General features: G+C 40.2%; 2 protein-coding genes across 11 annotated transcripts in view; one reads left to right on the top strand and one right to left on the bottom strand.

Annotated features, from left to right (window-relative positions):
* The window catches only part of echdc2 (enoyl CoA hydratase domain containing 2), a 42,437-nt gene that overhangs the window by 9,231 nt on the left and 9,720 nt on the right, over positions 1–23,486 (top strand). For 2 of the 5 annotated variants that reach the window (XR_015852191.1, XM_088349141.1), the window contains exons 4-11: positions 760–846; positions 907–999; positions 3,154–3,210; positions 3,305–3,367; positions 5,435–5,559; positions 7,071–7,121; positions 7,201–7,248; positions 19,193–19,274. Coding sequence is in view for 4 of the 5 variants with exons in the window: in XM_088349141.1 (XP_088205267.1) it covers positions 760–846; positions 907–999; positions 3,154–3,210; positions 3,305–3,367; positions 5,435–5,559; positions 7,071–7,121; positions 7,201–7,248; positions 19,193–19,274 (606 nt within the window). In the remaining variant the exon portion in view is untranslated. The other 3 variants (XM_088349142.1, XM_088349144.1, XM_088349143.1) reach the window with 3 other exon arrangements.
* sell (selectin L) lies at positions 11,230–21,963 on the bottom strand. 6 transcript variants are annotated; one of them, XM_088349149.1, is made up of 9 exons: positions 21,473–21,963; positions 21,265–21,355; positions 20,960–21,192; positions 18,605–18,709; positions 16,738–16,929; positions 14,628–14,720; positions 14,541–14,562; positions 14,070–14,177; positions 11,230–11,540 (listed from the first exon to the last, which is right to left on the bottom strand). In XM_088349149.1, exons 2-8 carry the CDS (start codon positions 21,297–21,299, stop codon positions 14,099–14,101), a joined length of 759 nt encoding a protein of 252 aa, XP_088205275.1. In that variant the 5' UTR covers positions 21,300–21,355; positions 21,473–21,963; the 3' UTR covers positions 11,230–11,540; positions 14,070–14,098. The 6 variants fall into 6 exon arrangements, with proteins under 6 accessions (XP_088205275.1, XP_088205273.1, XP_088205272.1 ...); XM_088349147.1 differs by having other exon boundaries at positions 20,960–21,355; XM_088349146.1 differs by having other exon boundaries at positions 20,960–21,963.

The raw sequence follows: 23,486 nt of genomic DNA, 5'->3' as shown, positions 1-23,486 counted from the left end.
GTTCCGGGCATGTCCCACCGGCAGGAGGCCCCGGGGGCGGCCCAGGACACGTTGGAGAGACTATGTCTCTCGGCTGGCTTGGGAACGCCTCGGGGTCCCGTCGGATGAGCTGGAAGAAGTGGCTGGGGATAGGGACGTCTGGGCTTCCCTTTTAACGCTGCTGCCCCCGCGACCCGACCTCGGATAAGCGGAAGACAATGGATGGATGGATGGATGGATAAGGAAACAAAGAGATAAAGGAACAAAGAACTAACTGACTTTGTTGTAAGTAGGCTTTGTTTTCCTCGGGGGGGTGATGAGGGGGTGAGGGTCAAACAGAGTTGCTGGATACAACCGGAATGTTTGATGTTACATTACACATTGTCCAGTGTTTTTTCCGAATTGCTCAGTCCACAATTGAATGGATTTGGGAGTACAGTCCATAAACATGTTCGATTAAAGTCGCCGTCGACAATAAAGCTCCGTTGGGGTGTGCAAGCTGCTGTTTATTGATAGCAGCAGGCAGGAGATTTAGCGCTATGCTAACGTTAGCATCCGGTGAAACGATAGCGGTGTAAAGTAGACCACAGTTAACTCTCCCGGTACATAGAAGGGTCTGCACGATACTGCTAGAAACTCCATATCGAGTGAGCAGTGTGTGAGGAAACACTCAAATCTAAAATGTCCTCCTCCAAACTGCTCCATAATTAAGGACCAATTCCAGAAGTCCAGAGTGTGTTTTCCTCCAAAATCGGTGTCAAACGTTTGAGGTCCTTGCAGGTGCCGACTTGAAAGAAAGAGCTTTGATGGACGACCGGGAGTCTGATCTTTTTGTTCATCGCCTGCGATCCCTCATGACACAGATCGGTAAGAGAAGAAGAATCCTTCTTTTACATTTTTCAATCTGACTTGACGCGTGAGGTCCAGCGTCCCTGCCGATGCCCACAATCGCGGCCGTCGAGGGCGTGGCCGTGGGAGGCGGCCTGGAGCTCGCCTTGGCCTGTGATCTCCGCACCGCCGGTAAGTGACATTTTTAGGATTTTATTTGTTTTTTCCTTTTCTTTCAATTTTGTTGCAAGTCAAGTCCTGTTCATTTGTTTGGCCCTTAATCACAAAGAGTCTCAAAGGGCTGCACAGACCACAGATTACTGCAAACTACAGACTATTATGACAGCATCCCCCGATCTAAAACCTACAAGAGGGCAAATAATACACAGATATTGTCAACATAAAATATAGATTATTCATATGCTATAGAGTAGAAGAATGTTTTAAGCTTAAAACATTTCCACTAAAACGTCTGTAAAGCTAAATTTGGTCAAATATCACCATCTTTGCGGTGTTTAAAGGAGCTGTGGGGAATTTAGAACCTTTTTACTCGCTTCTGCCATCTCCTGGCTTGTATCATGATTGCAGCCTTAGCCTGCTCATGTTCCGCATGCCAGTACATGCATTACTTGAACACCCTCGAATGCCCCCCACCCCCATCTTTCTTCAGTTTTGGGTTTGCATTATGATTGTACTTAATGCAGGCATTTGCTTACTTTAACCATTTTCATGATCCACTATCATATAGAAAGAAAAAAATAACCTGCTGGGACAAACATGACGCCAGGTTCTAGCACCCCACCCCCATTCCTCCTACCTAATGTGTTCCGCCCTAAACAGCATTGCTAAAAGACAGATAAAAGCAGATGCAGCTGGAAATAGAGCATAAGGGCTCCGAAGAGAAAAAGGATTACTGGTTGAAGCCAAAGGCTTTTAAGAGACCTGTCCCCAAAGTAACTTTGGACACTGCTATTAAGCGTATAAACAAATGATCGTGTCTTGCATAATTATGGCAATCACCTGTTAATACATTTAAAAATGATCACATGTTTTGACCATGATATACTATATACAGTATTAGTGTATTTTATAGATGTATAATATATTTATACTTATATATGAATGAATGAAAACTTTATTCGAACACTAAAATAAAAAACAGAACAATAACGCAACAACAAAATAATGTTACATAATATGTTCGAAAAGGGGTAGTAAGAAGCAAATTGTTTCTATTCCCTACCCCTTCATCTCTCCTATTAAATACACCAATGATAATAACAATGGTAATCATGTTAATAACAGTTATGATATAACAATAACAACAAAGTTAACCATAGTTCCAAAGTTTGACTCCACACACAGACGCACACATACTTTTCCTGGTGGTTCTCACCTTTGGGATTATGAATTGACGACAGCCCCTTAAGTTATAATTTCCCTCTTTCTGAATGAATAATTTATTGATGTTTTCTGGCACCATGTTTTTTTTACCTTAAATAGGAGCTGTGCAGTGAAAAATTTGACTGAATCATCCAATTTTAATCATTTGGACTGCAGGAATCAAATATGAGTATGATCTCTACAGCCTACCCTGTGTATGGTTTTAATTGCACGTTTTTGGAGGATAAAAATATGTATATTTTAGCTGTATATTATATAGAAGCCTTAGTCTACTTTGAAAGGATAGTGGGATGTTTGGACGCTTTCTAAGGGATGGACAGGGCACCTGTATGATGCGGCAGGGGTAAACCAGCGAAAGCTGTCGGGCCCTGCTGTTGAACAGAGTGTGTTGTGTCACCCTGACCTGAGTGACATGTTATGAATCCAGAATGCGTGACTTTTTTGCATGAAAAAATAAGGAACTTTATCACACTATTCAAATTTTCCAAGACGGTCCTTGATACTGTATTTTCATGACCAAAGGGCGCACAGTGTTAAAAAGCCCAGTCTCTGTAGGTGGTTCTATTTCTGTATTTAACCCTACACAGGGCGCACAGCACGACAGGGTGCGGGTGCCCTCTGCTGCAGCCGACACAAGACAGACGTACATACATAAGTGTGCGTATTGAAAAATATAGCGGGAGCAAAATTCAGTTTGGTTGTGGTTTATTTAAGTTGGGATTACGGATAAAAACTTGTCGGAGTTGGTTTTTCAGCTTCCTCCAATTGCAAATCAACGATGCTGCTCGTTTTCCATGGTTTACTGCGTCGTGTAGAAAAGCTTTATTGTGTTGGGTTTAAACTCCCGTGGATCCAAGATTTTAATTTGAAATCTCAACCACATTGGCCTTAATCACACTCATCATATCCGACCTTGACTCGTCCTGTGTTTTTCCACGCCAGCGTTTTGTGCAGAGATGGGCCTGATTGAGACAAAGCGGGGGCTGCTCCCAGGGGCCGGTAAGATGTCGGGCTCCAAAATTTTAACTGGTGGCAAAGAAAGCCGTGACCTTGATGGTTTATTATTATTGTTGTTGTTTTTTAAATGACACAGGGGGAAGTCAGAGGTTGCCTCGCACCGTTGGACTGGCATTGGCAAAGGAACTCATCTTCACAGGTACTATAATATGTATTCTAGTATAGATTGGAATTGTGTCTTTCTTTCCCCGCGGGACCTGTGATATTCTAAATCCGCTAAGTAGAAACATGTATTTAATTATTTGAAGGGACAGTTTGTATTATTTGGCGCCTCCTAGTGGTAAAAAAAAAATCAGTAATTAAAGAAACGACAACAACAACTGTCGTCGACTGCCCATTTTGCACATCTGGTTAGCTGCTCCTCTTGCACTCTTTGCACTACTGTATAATACTATACATAGCTATAATTATTTAGCATATTATTAGTACTTCAATACTCCCAACTCAATACAACATTTTTTTTATATCTGTACATTCAAGAAAAATGTGCGCGTCAGATGTATCGACATTTCGTTCTGTATACACGTGTACTAGAATGACAATAAAGTAGATCTGAATCTGAACAAATATATTTACTTTTATAATCGTGGTAGGTTGAGCTCAGGTTGGCTCAGTGGTACATTATTATTGGTAATGTATGGATTAAAGCACAAAGACATTTGGAAAGCTTTTTGGAAGCTAAAAGAGATGGAATTCCTATCACTGTGATAATAAGTCTTACTTATTGTTGTGAAATATAATGTTGTTGTGATGGCTTTTAGAGACACTGGAAATTGAAAAAACATTTGCACGTATGAATAAATGAATGAACTTTATTTCGAACATTAAAATAAAAACAGAACAATAACTAGAACTCAACAACAAAATAAAGTTACATAATATGTTCGAAAAAGGGTTGTAAGAAGCAGATGCTTATATTCCCTAACCCCTTCATCTTTCTCTCTTTCTCTTTCTCTTTCTCTCTTGCTCTCTTTCTCTTACTCTTTCACTCTCTTACTCTTTCTCTTTCTTTCGCTCTCTCTCTCTCTCTCTCTCTCTTACTCTCTTACTCTTACTCTCTCTCTCTTACTCTAACTCTCTCTCTCTCTCTCTCTCTCTCTCTCTCTCTCTCTCTCTCTCTCTCCGTCTCCTCTCTCTATATATCACTATATCTCTTTCTCTATATATATCACTATATCTCTTTCTCTATATATATCACTATATCTCTTTCTCTATATATATCACTATATCTCTTTCTCTATATATATCACTATATCTCTCTCTTTTATATATATATATATATATATATATATATATATATATATATATACACACAGTGCATCCGGAAAGTATTCACAGCGATTCCCCTTTTCCACATTTTGTTATGTTACAGCCTCATTCCAAATTGTATTAATTTAATCTCTTATCTCAAAATTCTACACAAAATACTCCATTATGACAATGTGAAAGTTTTTTTTTTTTTACTTTTTTTGAATTGATTAAAAGTAGAAAACTAAAAAATCACATTTACGTAAGTATTCACAGCCTTTGCTTAATACTTTGTTGATCCACCTTTGGCAGCAAATACAGCCTCAAGTCTTTTTGAATATACCTGTGTAATATATATATATATATATATATATATATATATATATATATATCCCTATATCTTCTATATCTCTTTCTCTCTTTCTTTCTCTTTCACTCTTTTTACTCTTTCTCTTTCTTTCTCTCTCTCTCTCTCTCTCTCTCTTTCCCTCTCTCCATATATATATATCTATATCTCTCTCATTCTCTATATATATATCTCTCTTTCTCTATCTCTCTCTCTATATATATCTCTCTCTCTATATAAATCTCTATCTCTCTCTCTCATTTATGTATACATATATTTCTCTCAAATATAGATTATATATATATATATATTTCTCTCTCTTTTTCTTTCTCTTTCTCTCTCTCTCATTCATATATATATATATATATATATATATATATCTCATCTCATTAGCCGTACTGCTTATCCTCATTAGGGTCGCGGGGGGGCTGGAGCCCATCCCAGCCATCTCCGGGCAGTGGGCAGGGGACACCCTGAACTGGTTGCCAGCCAATCGCAGGGCACACAGGGACAGACAACTCATTCGCTCATTCACACCTAGGGATATTATATATATATATATATATATTTTTTTATATATATCTCTCTATCATTAATCTCCCCGCTTTTTAGGGAGGTGCGTGGGGGGCCGGGCAGCTGCCGAAATGGGCCTCGTGAACAGAGCGGTGCAGCAGGACGACACCGGAGAGGCAGCCTACGCTGAAGCTCTCGGTCTGGCCAGAGAAATCCTGCCCCAGGTCTGGCTCCATTTACTTAGTCCTCCTCAGATCATGAAGTCCTCTTTTAAGCCCCCTCCCCCAAATGAAGCATCTTCCTCTGCAGGCTTCTGTCGTTTTCGATTTCTTCTACCAGCTTGCATGGCAAGGCCGTGCTGGCAGCACACTGGAGAAATAGGCCAAGCTTAGCAATGTCAAAGAGGTTAACATTTTAAGCAAATGTATATATATGAAAGGATGAATATTTTTTATCAATTTAACTAGATTTGAGCTTAAAAGTCGGGCGTGGCATTTAGAAACGTAATGCCGCAATCATGACTTCAAGCCAGAAGATGGTAGCAGAGTGACACAATTTGTGTGCATTTCTTACACAATCGAACTCTTCTTCTCATCTTTTTGGGGGTTTGTTCCGCCTCGAACAGGCCTGACAAAAGTAAAGTAAAATAAAAGCAAACGATCGCAGTGGAAAATAACGCATAAGGGCTTTTCGAACTCAGTCGGGCATTGTTAATACGGTATTAACTGAGAAAATATTTCACTTTCAACTTTTCACAGACACTTAAACTACATACCCCACCTTAGGCTGCGTGAGGGACTTTCTTTGCAATGCCAAAAATGGGTCGCCATGAAACGTATACATTTGTTCATAAGTTGCTTCAATGCTAGATTTGATAAAAACATTTAATAAAATAATATGCTCTATAAAGTTGAGTTTGACTTACTTTTGGGAGATGCACCAAGAGGTCCACCTCTGTAGTAAAAAGTGGCCGAAAAAAAATGTTCTGACCATTTTCTCAACCGCATCAAGCTTTCTTATTCCAATTTCATTTCCAAAGAAATGGCTCACCTCTTCTTTACACTTTACACCAAACATATTGAATGGATGCAAGAGATATTAAACAATAAAAAAGTCAACATTCTTGGCGCAGGACAGACGGGATTGATATCAAAACAGGATATCAAAATTAAACAGGACAAACTGGACGGGAACGAAACTGGAAACCGACTTTAAACAGGACAAAATAAACGGGAACAATACATGACAGGAATTACCAACAGGAAACAGGACAGAGTTGAAACCCACGTCTTGCAGGGCAGAGTCTCGTCGACGGACTGACAGGAGGTGACTGAGCTTAAATAGAAGAAAAGCAGCTGGCGCCACACGGGCGGGGCCAATTGGGCGCCATGGCAACCGTGACATAAATGTATAGTCTGATTCATCATCAGATACACCAAAGGTTTTTTTTTCTTGTCATTCTATTATTTTGTTCCATTCTCTGTTTGTTTTTTAGTTTTATTATCTCTATCCTTTAGGGCAACTTTCTGATTCCTCCATTCTCTAACAGTTGTTTCTGGCACCATACGTGAAATGAGTGTGATTCATGAGATGAAACGTAATGCCTTTTTGTATGTCATCTGTATCACTCGTGGTTTCGTATTAGGGTTTCGGCACTCTCCGCCGTGACCAGAGTTCGATTCCCATTGTATACATGGATTTTTATCAAAGTTCAATCCATCAAAATGTCCAACAGGCTCCTATCGCTGTGCGGATGGCCAAAGAGGCGATGAACAGAGGCATGGAGGTAAACGATTTTTTTTCCATTACTCTTTTTACATTTTTAAACCAATCCAGGACTTATTTTGGACTCATTTGACTGATAGGTTGACATCACCTCAGCAATGGCCATAGAGAGGATGTGCTACGCTCAGGTAAGAGACGGCGGCTCCCTTGTCCAATAATTAAGCTTGTAAACTAGCCTGTTAGCATACGTGTTAGCATACTTGTTGGCATGCCTGTTAGCTCGCCTGTTAGCTTACACGGGTGTAGTAAGCGATGGCCATGGAGACGATGTGCTACGCTCAGGTAAGAATGGCTGTCCCGTGTCCAAGAATTAAGCCTGTAAATTTGTCTATTAGCGTACTTGTTAGCATACTTGTTAGCATACTTGTTGGCATGCCTGTTAGCTTACATGGGTTTCGCAAACCTCAGCCATGGCCATAGAAAAGATATGCTATGCTCAGGTAAGCCAGCGCTGCTCTGGTGTCCGAGAGTTAAGCCTGTTAGCATGCCTGTTAGCTTGATTGTTAGCTTGCTCCAGTGTAACAAATCAAGAATGTGGGCTTGTCGACAATTTCAGGTCATCCCCACGCGGGACAGGAAGGAAGGAATGGCGGCCTTCATTGAGAAGCGACCTGCTCGATACATTGGCAAATAAGCAAATTCATTTTTGGAATACCAAAATCCCTCGTAGTATCCTGGTTTCCCTTTCTCAGATTTAATACTTATCAGATATTCATTGAGCATTTTGTTCTGCAGCAGACAACACAAAGCAAATGCTAGCATAGGGGCAGGTGGTGGAGGGCCTTGTGAGTGTCGGGTGGGCGTGACTGTCTTTAGGCTGGTTCTGCTTAAGTTAATGGTCCATCAACCCCCCCCCCCCCCCCCCCTCGCTTATAACATTGAAAAGAACTGAATCAATTTAGATGGACTCTGAGGAAAGTCAGAAGACCGCAAAGAAATACTGATCACCAGCGGGTGCTCCTTGGATTGTTATCGGGTCCGGGAGGAGACGGAGAAGGCGAGGCTGCTACGGCTAAGCTAACAACGCTCTTAAGCCACCCCTTGCGAGCCAGGTCCATTACCCATGAAACGGATGACCTGGAGCTCCAACTTGTGGAAAAGTGCTACATTGGTGACTCTTACTACTCATCACAATGACCTGGCTCAACCCAAGCATGCCCGATACTAGCGTGCAGCTAGCCGGCCTCACTCTACATTTAATTTCTTACACTGAAAACAAGCCTTGTGATTTAGTTACTTTTTTACAATGATATTAAATTCAACAATTCATTCATTCCTTATGTGTTGTGTGTTTTCATTTGTAGCTCTGGAGTTGTTTTTTGTTAGAATTGTATATACTGTATTATATCTGACTGATTTCTGGTGAATTCATGTTTCTACTTGCTGGGTTTTGACAATGGTTTTGACACCGCCGCCGCAAAAAAAGAAAGGATTACTGTCATGTTTTGTTTTTCTTTTTCCGTTCAGGATTCAAGCCTCTCAAACTCGTGGCCTGGGGGCCTACTGCCACCCTCAGGATGATAGTTGAAGGCTCCCACCTTAATATAAACAGGTTTCCCCTAAGGCAGGGGTGTCAAACTCATTTTAACTCGGGGGCCACACGATAGAGCATTCTGTCGGGGGCCGGACTAGAAGATTAAGGAGAAAGAAAGAGCGATAAAGAAATAAAAGAAAGGGAGGGAAAAGGAGAGGGCGGGACAAAGAAAGAAAAACCGAGAGAGGGAGAGAGAGGGAGAAACAAAAGATAAAAAGTTGTGAGAGAGGAGGAGAAAAAAGGGAGAGGAAGAAAGAAATCCAAAGAGAAATAGAAAGACAGAACGAGAGAGAAGACAGCGCAAAGGGTATGAAGAGAGAAAGGAAAAAAAGAAGTTAGAGCAAAAGAGGTTAAAAGACAGAGAAAGAGACAAAGAGCAACAAAGGAAGAGAAAATGAGAGACACAGAGTGGGAGAAAAGAGGTGGAAAAAAGAGAGAGATACAAGTACAGTGTCTTTGTTCGAGGCACCTGGCTTTGGCAACATCAAGTTGACATATTTCAACCTGCAGCTGGTTTTTCCTCTTGCGCTTCTCTGAGTGTTGTCTCGCGGGTTGGATTCAATCCCTTAGCGGGCCTGATCCGGCCCGCGGGCCGCCTGTTTGACACCTGTGATCTAAAGCATCCTGGCCAGCTGCATCACTGCCTGGTATGACGCATTGGTGGTTTTCAATAGATGTCTCAGCTGTTTTTATAGCCATCAAATAATTATTGAGGGTTTTATTGATTCAGACGTAGTACTACTGAAGGCCTCGGTGTGACATGCACGGCCTGCCAATGAAATTTGGAATGATTTAACAAGTATTCATGGACAAAATGGGACTAACAAAAACGATTAAGATACTTTTAGGCCTGTATAGGAGGCCTTGCAGGCCCTGACGGCCCATCACGAATACATGTATTCCTTTTAGGTGCAATTTTGCTTAATCCTGATGAATATTTCTGTCGAACTCATCAGCGGCAGTTAACAAACTCACCTAGTTGTGTTCGCCACGAGGTGGCGCCAAAGATACGGTAATCATTTGTTAGGAAGGGGAAATATGTGCTGCTTGGTCATCAATTGTTTCGATAAGATTTGTTCATTTTTTTATTGTTTTTGTCAGAGTTGCTGTAGTATAAATCTTCTGTGTTTATTTTTTTAATTCTTAAAAAATAATTTTCTAGAAATCTATGCAACTAAAGTTGGTTCAAGTGTTCCCCTCTTTCTGCCATATGAAATATACGAATAGTTTAGAAAGATATCCAAGAATGAGTATATGTCAGGACCAGAACGGAGACGGGACCCATTCGCGTAACGTTTCTCACAGTTTTATTGGAAGAAAGGAAAGGGTTGCACCCACGATCCGGTGATCGCTGGACGCGGAAAGCAGGTCGCTCTGAACGCGGAAGTGGGACTTCCGTGGCGAGCGATGGCGGTGTCGGGAACAGAAAAAAAACGGGTCAGTAGCAGGGACAGGAGAGCAAAAAACCTGGTCGGGATCGGAAACGAGTCGAAAGTTGGGAGAGGAGAGTAGGCATGGTTGAGAACAAAAACTGGGGGGGGGGAAAGCCATTTCCTGTTCCTGCCTCCCCCACATGGGTCCATCCTCACCAAAACCCATCACTCACATGATTTATTGAAACACGCGGTGTTGTTTTTCTAACCTGATTCTGTGTTTTCATGTTTATCGGATGAACTTTGAAGTGCTCTTCAACACTCATGAATGTGCATTTCCCGATGGGCACGAAGGGTGCCGCTCCCAAAGAACTATTTGTTCATTTATACCAGCAACCTTTTCGGTGTGGCGTGCCACTTTCAAATTTCCTTGTAAATCCGTGTGCCAGACCAAGATCAATGACTCGCACAACTTTTCTTTTTATATCCGAAAGAGCTGTCATTTTACACCAGTCCAGATATACAACATGGATATAACATACAGAAATAACAGCTGATTTGGTCTCAGGTATAAATGTTTTTCCGTGCTTTGCTATTTATGCAGTGAGCAATGTGATAACTTGCTTCAGTGGTGGTGTTTCTAGCGGTGACAAAGGTCTTCAGGGTCTGTGTTTGGTTGCCGTTCCTGGACACAGCGCGTTTTAATGTCTACGATTTGAATTCATGTTTTGTCTCGTCGTTACGTTTAACACTTGATGTGTGAGGTACAACGCTCTTGAGGCATAATGCACAAACAGCACGTCATTTTTTGCACAAGCCCCCAGTCGTCAAAGAACGAGATTTTTTCGCTAAAGGTGCTGTCATTATTCATTCATTTATCGCGCGCCGGTGTTTCTGTGGCTGGGTCAAAACACGGAGGGGGTGGTGCTACCGTAAAGCCTCTAAACACGGCGCACAACTGAAAGTGTCTACATTTCAGGTAAAAATGCGCACTTTTTAAAAATAATCATGAATATTTTGCCGTAGGCTCGCGTGCCACTGGTTGACCCTTCGCGTGCCACTGCTGGCACACGTGTCATAGGTTGCCGACCCCTGATTAGAATCCTCTCACTCTGTGTCACACTCCTGACCCACAAATTTGACGAATGACGATTATTGGGATATTCAATACCAATTTATTATTCTTTAGGGTGGATACCAGGATAAAATAACCCAACTCTTGAGTAGTCAATAAAACTAAACATCATTTTTTTAAAAAAATGTATAATAAACAACAAAAACAGTAATTCCAAAGAAAAATACTCGTAAAATATAATAAATTTGTATATCAGTTGATAACGGTCAGGAAAATAGATAAACAGTTAGTGAATGACAAAAAATGATCCATGATTAAAGATTTCTGCCTACATAACTAGCACGTGACCAACGTGACAGCACAGACATGACTAAACGAACCCAGATCGATCTTCAACCCTCTAATCCAATGGGCGATGTTGTTGCTTCCTCATTCAACCTGTAAAGGGAAAAATGGAAAATATCATTCTTTTAAAACGGAATATTTTTGCTGTATTTTGAGGAAATTAAAGACTTGACTTCGAAAATTCAAATAAAGATCTTTCTTTTCTGTAACAAAAACAAAAATCGTACAATCTGGGTTCATTACTGATCAACTGGGATATAGCAAGTCTTTTAGGTCAGGACCAGAACGGAGACAGGACCCACTTGCGTTACGTTAGTTTTATTGGAAGAAAGGAATGGGTTGCAGCCACGATCCGGTGATCGCTGAGCGCAGGTAGCAGGTCGCTCCGAACGCGGAAGTGGGACTTCCGTGGCGAGCGATGGCGGTGTCGGGAACAGAAAGACGGGTCAGTAGCCGAGACAGGAGAGCAAAAACGTGGTCGGGGTAGGAAACAAGTCGAAAGCCAGGAGAGGAGAGTAGACGTGGTCGGGATCAAAAACGTCTCGAAGCCGTGGGACAGACAGGAGCAAAAACAGGTGGCAGTCAGGGTCGTAAAAGACTTGCCTAGTGTTAACAGAGGTTTGCAGACGGACTGACCAACAGTGACAGACAGGAGTGGGTTTAAATAGGGCCAGGGAGCCAATCGGAGTGATTCGCATCGGTAATCATGACATTTTATTGTTTTAACATTGCCTATTACGGCGAAAATGTAAATATCTCAAAATATGATAAAGTCATACTACTAATAGGCTGTAAGGCATAATCATCAATAATAAAATGATAAACGGTGTTTAATATATATTGATTCGTAATGAATCCAGAATGTATGACATTTTTCAAATGGCATTAGAGAAAAGAAATATCCAAATATTCCAATGTTTTTGAGACAGTCCTGCTAAACCACCGACTGTATCTCCATGGAATTGAAACAATGTTATTTATGTCAGGACCAGAATTGAAACAGGACCCAATTGCGTAGCGTTTACCACAAGTTTTTGTTGATAGAGGAAGGGCTGCGCCCACGATCCGGTGTTTGCTGGACGCAGGAAGCAAGCCGCTCTCGCACTCGGTTTGTGATACGAACACGGAAGTGGATCTTCCGTAGCGAGTGATGGCGGTGTCAGGGGCAGAAAAACAGGTCGATAGCAGGGACTGGGAGAGCAAGACGTGGTCGGGGTCGGAAACGAGTCTGGAAATATAGGGCTTACATTTGATGTTCAATTTGCCTTTTCTTTTGGCGCTGTCATGATTACTCATTACACTCACCTGTGCCCGCTGATTGGTTCCCCGTCCTATTTAAGCTCAGTCCTTTCACTCGCCTGTTGTCAGTCCGTCAGCGAACCTCTGTTTTCACAAGGCAAGCCTTTTTGACTCTGACTCCCGTCGGTCCCGTTTTGTCACCCGTTTTCCACTCGTCCGTTCCTGATTTTCCCGTTTGTCTCCTGCTACGACCCGTTTTTTGACCCTGACCACGTTCTGATCTCCCGTCCTGGCTAACGACCTGTTTTTCCATCTAACTTCGCGACGATCTCACGCTCCGAAAGATCCACTTCCGCATTCAGGACACGCTTGCTTCACGCGTCCAGCGAGCACCGGATCGCTGGCGCTGCTTTTCCTCTAAATTTCAATAAACTTGTGAGTCATGTTAAGCATTTGGGTCCTCCTTCTGTTCTGGTCGTGACAAGCGCAGTAGTAAATATGCGCCCTTTGTAATCGTCACCTCGATTTGTTCACGTGATCTGAAAACGTGACGCAAAAGACTTGGGAGCAGAAGTGAACTGCTGGGTTGCATCAGGCCTAAAATTGAATTGTCATTGATATTAACGTTGTGTGTAACGAGAAATTGTGAGAAAATGGCGGTACTTTTTATGCTCGTTGAAGCCCGCAGCCCAAAAATTCTGGGCCATTTGTACAAAGACAAAATTTAGTTTCGTCCCTACAAGTGGGATGCGTTGTTTTAGGTGTCCTTAAAAGTTTCAAATACACATGTGTTAACAACGCCCTTGTCACGAACCAGACCAGGATCAGGACCCAATCGCGTGACTTTCTCACACAAGCCTTTATTTTACGGGAAATGGGGCAGTCATGCACGTTAGGCAGCCGGTCTGGCGTGGAAAGACAGGAAGCCAGAGACCGAAGAGATCGATTCCAATTGAGTTGATACTGGACAGATGGGGTCGATACAGTACAGGACAGACAAGATAGACAACGAATCAGGATATCAAAAATAAACAGGACAAACCAGACGGGAACAAAAACTGGAGAAAATAACAACAGGACAAAAACAGACACAAACAAAACTGGAAACCGAAATTAGCAGGACCAAAATAAACGGGAACAATACCAGACTGGAAATATCAACAGGAAAACAGGACCGAGACAGAACCCACGTCTTGTGGGGCAGAAGTTAATTTAACAGGCTGACAAAGGAAGCAAGAGAGCGCTGAGCTTAATATAGACAGAAAGCCGATCTCTCAACGAGCCGCAGCTGGCGCCACATGGGCGGGGCCAATTGGGCACCATGGCAACCATGACAGCCCTATTAAGTTCAATGAGCCTTTATATTTTTCATTTTGACCTCACCTATCTGCTTTTATCAACCACGGAGCGCATTAAGCTGGAGGAAAGGAGGCGGTGGGGGTGGTGGTGTGGAGAGCGATTTCACACGCGTGCTCGCAATTCCTTTCTATTCTAGGATGAAAATAGTGGAAGTAAGAGAAGGAGTGTTTCAAATAAGGTCCAAATGCCAACCCAAACTCCCCAAAAGATGCAAAAAAGAAGATTATTTGAGAGACACGTAACTGGACGCACAACAGAAGCAGCTGGAAAGAGGCTGCAATGATGATTTCAGCCAGAAGATGGCGTCAGCAAGTAGAAAATTTTGAACTTACATACCCTACCTTTCAAATTTGAGTCTGCGGCTTTTAATTACGTGCTTTCTGTAGTCAGGAATTTACGGTATTTGTTTTAAAAAATATCCAATCGTCAAAATCTAGCATATTTAGCTTCGACAACAGCCACCGTGAACGTTTTCATCCATAAATCAACATTTACCTCACTCGGTGGGGCTTCGTTCCTGTCCAAAGAAAAAAACAAAGTATTATAGTCTGTATTGAAAATGTTCTGTGCACTTGCGCTTACTTTTCCTGCTTTGCAGCCAACGAACACACAAGCAGCAGCCGCAGCAAAACGTGAAGCTTCCGCAGCCCGCTACTACCAACAGGAATTTATAGCCTGAGGAAATCACGATGGCGAGTGTTATTCCGAGATAATGTTGAGCATGGGCGTAACCGGCCTGGTTTTGGGGGTGCTCAAGCACCCCCCAAAAACTCTCTTTAATCTAATAAAGGCCAGGCTTAAATATCATGAAAAACCTTATACTAATACATGTATTTATTTTTCTGGATTTTTCTTTTTAGTTTATCTCCCCCACAGTGATCATGCACCTACGATGAAAATTTCAGACCCCTCCATGATTTCTAAGTGGGAGAACTAGCAAAATATCAGGGTGTTCAAATATTTTCTTCACTATAATATATATATATATATATATAATGTGTGTGTGTTTTTCAATTAAAACAAAAAAGAAATATGAACAAGGCATAGTCTGAAATACTCCACTGACTTGAAATGGTTCAGTCCATTTGATTCCTACAGTGATGCTAGGAATTTGTAGTATTACTCTAGTTGTATTTTTCTGGTATTTTAGTAGTATTTCCAAAGTATACTTTTTGTTGTTTTCTTGTAGAAATATTTTTGAGGTATTACTGTCATAGTATTTTTGAATTAAAGTATTTCCGTAGTGGTATTTTGGAAGTATTACCTCACTAGTATCTTGGTATTAGTTCTTTAGTATTTTTTCAAATAATATTTATCATATTATTATGAAAATGATATTACTGTCGTTGTATTTTGAAGCATTTCTGTTGTAATGTTCCTGTAATAGTATTTATGTATCATAGTATTACTGTAGTAGTATTTTTGTAGTGTTTCTATCGTAATAATTTTTGTAATATTTACGTCGGAATATTTATGTACAAGTATTTTTGTATTAATCGCAATTTTGATTTATACAAAAAAAATTTTTTTATTTAATAAATTGTGTATTCTTGTAGTATTTCTGTAAAAGTACTTTTAAATATTACTGTGGTTGTATAATGTAGCATTTCTGTTCTAATATTCCTGTAAAAGTATTTGGTATCATAGTATGACTGTAGTAGTATTTTTGTAGTATTTATATAGTATTTTTATCCTTATCAATGAAAACAAAATGATATATTAGCTCCCTGTTTTTAAGCACTAAATTTGATAGTATTTTTGTAGTATTTCTATCGCAATAATTCTGATGAAGTATTTTTGTTGTATTTGCTTTCAGAATATTTATGTACAAGTATATACATGTATAATACAAAAGTATTAATTGCAATTTTGATTTATACAAAAAAAAACATTTTTTATTTAATTGTGTATTCTTGTAGTATTTCTGTAAAAGTACTTTTAAATATTACTGTGGTTGTATAATGTAGCATTTCTGTTCTAATATTCCTGTAATAGTATTTGGTATAATAGTATGACTGTAGTAGTATTTTTGCAGTATTTATATAGTATTTTTATTTTTATCAATGAAAACAAAATTATATTCTGGGCCCTGTTTTTAAGCACTAAATTTGATAGTATTTTTGTAGTATTTCTATCGTAATAACTCTGATGAAGTATTTTTGGAATATTTACGTCGGAATATTTACAAGTATTTTTCTGTTGATTGCAATTTCGATTAATACAAAAAATCATTTTTATATTTAATACATTTTGTATTGTTGTAGTATTTCTGTAAAAGTATTTTTGAATATTACTGTGGTTGTATAATGGAGCATTTCCTGTAATAGTATTTAGTATCATAGTATCACTGTAGTAGTATTTTTGTAGTATTTATATAGTATCATCAATGAAAACAAAATGATATATTAGGTCCCTGTTTTTAAGCACTGAATTTTAAAATTTCGTTTTCAGTATTTTTGCAGTATTTGGGAAGAAGTATTTTTGTTGCGGACAAAGTTGGCACCCCAAAAACATTTTTTATTAGTAATACTTTATCGACTATGATATATATTGTCATTATATATCGACCAATTTTGTTTGGTGTGCCGGATAAAGAAGCCTGGCGGGCCGCACGTGGCCCGCGAGCCGTAGTTTTCCCACCCCTACTCAGAACCTCAAACGGCCCCCGATCTTCGCCCCAAAAAGTACTCACTGGCACAGACGGGCCCGGGGCCGCTCCAGAGCCCCGAGGTCCCGCAGGTGATCTCCGGAGAGCCGAGATTCAGGAAAGCGGGATGGCAGGCCAAGCGACACCTCCAACCCAGGGTCCCGTTTCCTCGGGAACAACTGAAGTTTCCGTTCGGGGGCAAGACGGGAGAGCATTCCGAGGACGGGGGCGCGGGGGCTTCACAGGAAAACCATGCCGACAAGAAAAACAAAAGCGCTGATGTTAGTTGGAATTCTGTACATCCTAACCCAGAACGACTCATTAACGTTTGTTCTATCTATATACTGAAGTCATACCCCCCCTAATGGTGGCTCGAGTCAAGAAACCACATTCACCAAACGTTCATTCCACTTCGCTCTTCCCATCCTGACATGGAACATGAAGCGCAACGGCGAGTAATTTGCTGTACCATGCGATCACGGATAGACTGAGGAGATCTGTCATGTCCTGCACGGTTGTCATGGCGCCCAGCTGGCCCCGCCCCTTGACACCGGCTGAGACGCATTGGACCGATTGCTTTTGGAGTACTTAAATGCTCCTTTTGGGACTGCCCGTTGCCAGATCATTGCTTTACCTTGTTGAAGACCTGTTCATGCCTGTTTGATCTGAGGAATGCCTAGTTTGTCATTTTGATTGCCTTTAAACCTGTTTTGTTTTGTTTTTGGTCCGTTTGTGTGTTGGACAAATTTTGACAGATCGTCTACGCATATGAGTTCCGACTTCCTGCTTCCCGGTCCGTTTCTGACAAGATCATTTCTTCCTCATGTCATGAGGCTCTTTAACTCCATCCAGGGGAGTAGAAGCCCACATGAAACCCCACCCCCACATTTGCATATTACCTTATTTCTATTACAGTGTGTATTTTATGTAGCACTATTTAAATACTCTATAGCAACACGTTATACTGGGTATTTTTGGATTCTATATCTTTTATTTTTCCTCACAAGGATAATGCTGGAAGTGTCAATTTACATACAGGGATGAATAAAGTATTTATCTATGTATCTATCTATGGTATCTATCTATCTATCTATGGTATATGTGGTATCTATCTATGGTATATATGATATCTATGGTATCTATATATGGTATCTATCTATCCATCTATCTATGGTATCTATGATATCATGGTATCTATCTATGGTATCTATCTATCTATGGTATCTGTGGTATCTATCTATGGTATCTATGATATCTATGGTATCTTTGATATCTATCTATGGTATCTATCTATCGATGGTATACTGTATATCTATCTATGGTATCTATCTATGGTATCTATAGTACATATGATATCTGTCTATGGTATCTATGGTATCCATCTATGGTATCCATCTATCTATCTATCTATCTATCTATCTATGGTATCTATCTATCTATGGTATCTATCTCTCTATCAGCAGAGAAGCCCCACAGCGTACACTGGTTTACCCCCTCCGCATCATATGCGCCAACAGGAGTCATCTATCCCTAGCACACACTCTTGCATCCATTAAATCAACCGACCTCACCTCCAGAGCACGCTTCGCCCCATCCGTCCAACCCTATTTCGGCCTTTCTGTCATTCTATTCTCCACCACTTCTGCACTCATACTCTTTTAGCCAAACGGCCTTCATCCATTCTTTCCATGTGTCCAAACTATCTCAGATAGGTCCCTCACCAAACCAGTTCTTCTCCTTACCTCCTCATCTCTTCACCTTTTCAGTCATGTCATTCCACACATACTACCCAAACATCTCATTCCAAGACATAGAAGCTCTAAAGCTCATTTCCTCTCAAACACCTTATTTGAACAATCCGCTCAGCACACCCATTCCCTCGTGTTTCTTTATCGTGTTGTTTTCTCCTCACCTGTTTGACATTGATCTCCTCGAAATCCGTCCTCACACAGACAGCTAATGTTGTTGACCGCCTCCTCGCATCTTCCTCTTCCGCATATAGTCGCATTACATTGAGCTGTTGTGAAGAGTAAATAGGATTTGTTTTTAATTTTTTAAGAAAAGTATAGGAAACAATCGTTATAAGGCCTGTCGCGCTTCACCGTGTCGCTTCTTCACCAATTTGCATCATGTGTTCTGCTTTCTGATTGGGTCAACCAGGGGGGGTCGAGACTTTTGAGAAAGCCGGCGAGATTCGTAAAGATGTGGGACAGCCGACTACTCTTTGAACAATCTTTCATAAATTGACCGTCCGTGAAAGTAGCTTGCCTTTGTAGAATTTTCATTTGACTCGCGGGGTTGAAAAGGCTTCCCGTTGCTTCACCTTTTCACAAAACTTGTTTCCAATTATCTTTTTGTAAACAGCATGTTTCGTCTAGCAGTGCTTCTTGATATTATATTCTTTAAAAACAGCGTTTTGAATTTCGGTGAAAAAAATACTGCAATTTCCACTTGTCCTGGAAATGGCTGCCCTCACTGTCAACTTTCCTTTTTTTTATAGACACTTGCCGTGTCGGAAATGGGATGGGCTGAAAAATCTCACAGAAATCTCAGAGAAAGCCACAGCCATTTTAATCATGCAGGTATTTATTTAACATTATATTTGTTTATTTAAGTATGTTTCATATTTTATTCTTTTAATATGTTACTTTTATATATGTAATTATTTCACATTTAATTTAACATATTTTAATTATTTAGGTATATATTTGACGTATTGTATTTGTTTATATATTTGTCATATTTGATGTATTTAACATATTTCATTTATTTCCTTATTTATTTAAAATACTTGATTCATTTATTTATTATTTATTTCGCATCTTATTTATTTAACATATTTTAATGATTTAGGTATTGATTTGACATATCTATTTGTTTATTTGTCCCATTTAATGTCATGAACCAGAACAGGATCAGGACCCAAACGCGTGACGTTTCTCACACAAGCTTTCATTTTACGGGAAATGGGGAGTCATGCACGTTAGGCAGCAGTCTGGCGTGGAACGATAGGAAGCCAGAGGCCGACGAGATCGATACCGATTGCACGAGTAGATATCGGACAGATGGGGTCGATACCGGACAGGACGGGAGAGACGGGATTGATAACAAAACAGGATATCGAAATAAAACAGGACAAACTAGATGGTAACGAAAACTGGAGGGAATACTAAACAGGACGAAAATAGACGGGAATGAAACTGGAAACCGTTATTTAACAGGACAAAATAAACGGGATTGGGAAATACCAACAGGAAACCGGACCGAGTCAAAACCCCCGTCTTGCGGGGCAGAAGTTCGTTGACGGACTGACAATTGAAGAGTGAGAACACTAAGCTTAAATTAACGGAAAGCCAATCTGTCAATGAGCTGTAGCTGGCGCCACACAGGCGGGGCCATTTGGACGCCATGGCAACCCTGACATTTAATTGATCATATTTCATTTTTTAATGTATTTCACATTTTATTCATTTAACATGTTTTCATTGGTTAGGTATTGGTTTGACCTATATCTATTTGTTTATTTGTCCCCTTTAATGTCATGAACCAGAACTGGATCAGGACCCAAACGCGTGACGTTTCTCACACGGGTACTATTCGACACATTTGTGTATGTATTCATTTAACATTTGATTTACTTAACATATTTGAACGATTTAGGCATTTATTTCACATACTATATTTATTGGTCACATTTTATGTATTTATATGTTTGACATTTGAGGTGCTGGCTATTATTGTATTAAAAAAACTAAAGGATTTAGTGGACGCAATATAATAAGCACCGGCATAGTTTCTGAGCTCTCTGAACTTATTTCAGGAGTAGCTAAGTTGTTTCCTTTATATAAGGGCTCTATTGACTCACTCTTGAAGGAGTTTAATGCTATCCTAGCTAGTGTCCTGGATTCCGTGGCGCCCCTACGGCTTAAATCACAGCCACGGTGCTGTGGAATGCGCTTCCCCCTGAGATTTGATCTGCAACCTCAGTGGAACTTTTTGAATCTAGGCTTAAAACACACTTCTATTCTATAGCATATGAATAACCTATGGTCTGTGTCGCCCTTTGAGACTCTTTGTGATTAAGGGCCAAACAAATAAACAGGACTTGACTTGACATACTTTATTGAATTATTGATCGATGGACGGATTAGGTTAGTGAGCTAGTGAGTCATTTTGGGGCGCTACTCTTGATTTTGATATCTCTTGCGTACATTTTTGGGGTAACCGTCCTTAGAAATTTAAAAAAAACCTTCAGAATCAAAGATACCTCGATAGCACACAGCATACTTGTGTTGACCGCAGTCTTCGTCGTTCCATTTTCCCCGATTCTTTCCGGCGTTGACGTAAAGCTCCACGCAAACGGGCCCACTTTGGTTATTGTTGGGTTCGTCCCGGGCCCAGGACTCCACACCAACCCAGGTGCTGTTGTTCCCGACCCAGATCCAACTCCCGTCCTTCTGCTTCCTGCTGAGGCCCAACCAGTAGTACGGGCTGCGGTTCCTATCGGGCAAGTGGGAGACCAGAGCCGCGTTCTCGTCCCGGTTCTGGACCACCACCATGTCCGTGTGGTACCTTTGGCACCATCGGCGAGCCTTCGTCCAGGTCATGGTACTGTGGGAGTAGTGATAGGTCCATCCCGAAGCTAGCGCTACTAGCGAGCTACCTGAAATGAAATTGGACAGCAAAAAAAACAACAGGCGCACCACACTATAAGGAACATGAGATTGTGACTTCAGTAAGATCTATGGTGTGTATACTCTCGGGATCTTCCGACACTTACGGTATAGAGTGTTACCTCTACTTCCAAATGTCTCTACATAAGTTTCAGGTTACAAAGTACCTGAGCGGGAAGATATTGCCACTAAATACAAGGGTGTTTCAGGATACAAAGTCAAAATTACAGTACGGTACGTGCTGCCAATCGCCGCAACCGATGCATAGGCATGAATCCCAGCATGCTCTTCGTGTACCCTTCCCACTTTGTAAACAGTATGGTACCGCTACAATCAGCTATTATTTACAATGGACTCCGTGAAAGACATGCAGGAAAGTGGACAAGGAGAAAAGAAGAGGAAGAGACTTTCTCTGGTGTAGCCAGAAAGGTAAACAGGTACAAAACTAAAAACGAACTAGATGGCTAGCTAAACGAGTAAAGGGTCAACTAAATAGCCAGATAGAAAGCTAAAAAATATAGCTAGCTAGAAAGGAGGCCAACATCTAGCTTGATAACTAGCAAAAAAATATATAATGTTAGCTAGATAGCCTGCAAAAATGTAAAGATACCAAGAATGCTTGCTAAATAGCTGAGAAAGTAGCTTGAGATTAAGCTAGAATGGTAAACAGGTACAAAACTGAAAACGAGCTAAATGGCTAGCTAAACGAGTAAAAGGTCAACTAAATAGGCAGATAGAAAGCTAAAAAATAAAGCTAGATGACTAGCTTACAAGGAGGCTAACATTTCACTTGATAATTAGCAAAAATAGATTAAATGTTAGCTAGATAGCGTGCAAAGTAGCTGAGAAAGTGTCTTGAGATTTAGGTAGAAAGGTAAACAGGTACGAAACTAAAAACGAGCTAGATAGCTAGCTAAACGAATAAAAAGTCAACTAAATAGCTGGATTGAAAGCTAAAAAATAAAGCTAGATAACTAACTAGAAAGGAGACTAATATTTAGCTTGATAACGAGCAAAAAAAAAAAAACGAAATGTTAGCTAGATAGCGTGCAAAGTAGCTGAGAAAGTATCTTGAGATTTAGCCAGACAGGTAAACAGGTACAAAACTAAAAACGAGCCAGATAAAAAAGTCAACTAAATAGCTGGATAGAAAGCTAGAAATAAAGCTATATAACTAGCTAGAAAGAAGGCTAATATTTAGCTTGATAACTAGCAAAAAAGATGACAAAATGTTAGCTAGATAGCCTGCAAAAAAATGTAGAAAGATACCTAGAATGCCTGCTAAATAACTGAGAAAGTATCTTGAGATATAGCTAGAAATGTAAACAGGTACAAAACTAAAAACGAGCTAGACAGCTAGCTAAACGAGTAAAAAGGCAACTAAAAAGCCAGACAGAAAGCTAAAAAATAAAGCTAGCTAACTAGCTAGAAAGGGGACTAATATTTAGCTTGATAACTAGCAAAAAAAATGATAAAATGTTAGCTAGACAGACTGCAATGTAACAAGCTACCTAGATAGCTTCCTGAATAGCTAAAAACGTAGAAAGCTAGCTCCGAAGCTAAAACGTTAGCCAGATAGCTAGCTAAAAACTACACCTTTTTGGCTCATTTACGTTATAAAACCCCCAAATTATTTGGTTACTGTATTTCCTGTAAAATAAATCAACAAAAAGATGCAACCTACATTCGTTTAATAAATAGATTCTAGTTCTATTGTTTTATTTAATTTCTTGAAATAATTATCAATATATAGATTTCTTTTGTCCATGTCCTGGAATTTATTTGAATTTCCATAATAACTGTCATGACTACGTTATTACCCGGCAAACGATTAAAAATAGAGAAAATAGGATCGATAAAAAAATAATTTAACTCGAAAATTAGAACCTGTATGCTAGGCTAAACACTACACCTGAATGTAGTACCTACCGAAAAGCAGTACCAACGTCCACGTCATTTTTAGTCACCTGAAAAGAAAAAGATATAAACAAAAAAAAAATACATGTTATTTTCCTACTGGAAGAACGCTTCCTTACCTGGAATAGGAGATGCCGTAGGAAGGAAATATTGTATATTCCGAATGTTGAAGACTAGACGGTGTCGGTGGACTGGATTGCGTCG

The sequence above is a fragment of the Urocampus carinirostris genome, chromosome 12, assembly GCF_059441175.1.
Source record: "Urocampus carinirostris isolate Australia breed hairy pipefish chromosome 12, RoL_Ucar_1.0, whole genome shotgun sequence".
In the NCBI taxonomy this organism is placed as follows: domain Eukaryota; kingdom Metazoa; phylum Chordata; class Actinopteri; order Syngnathiformes; family Syngnathidae; genus Urocampus; species Urocampus carinirostris.
This window is presented reverse-complemented; position numbering and strand designations above follow the sequence as displayed.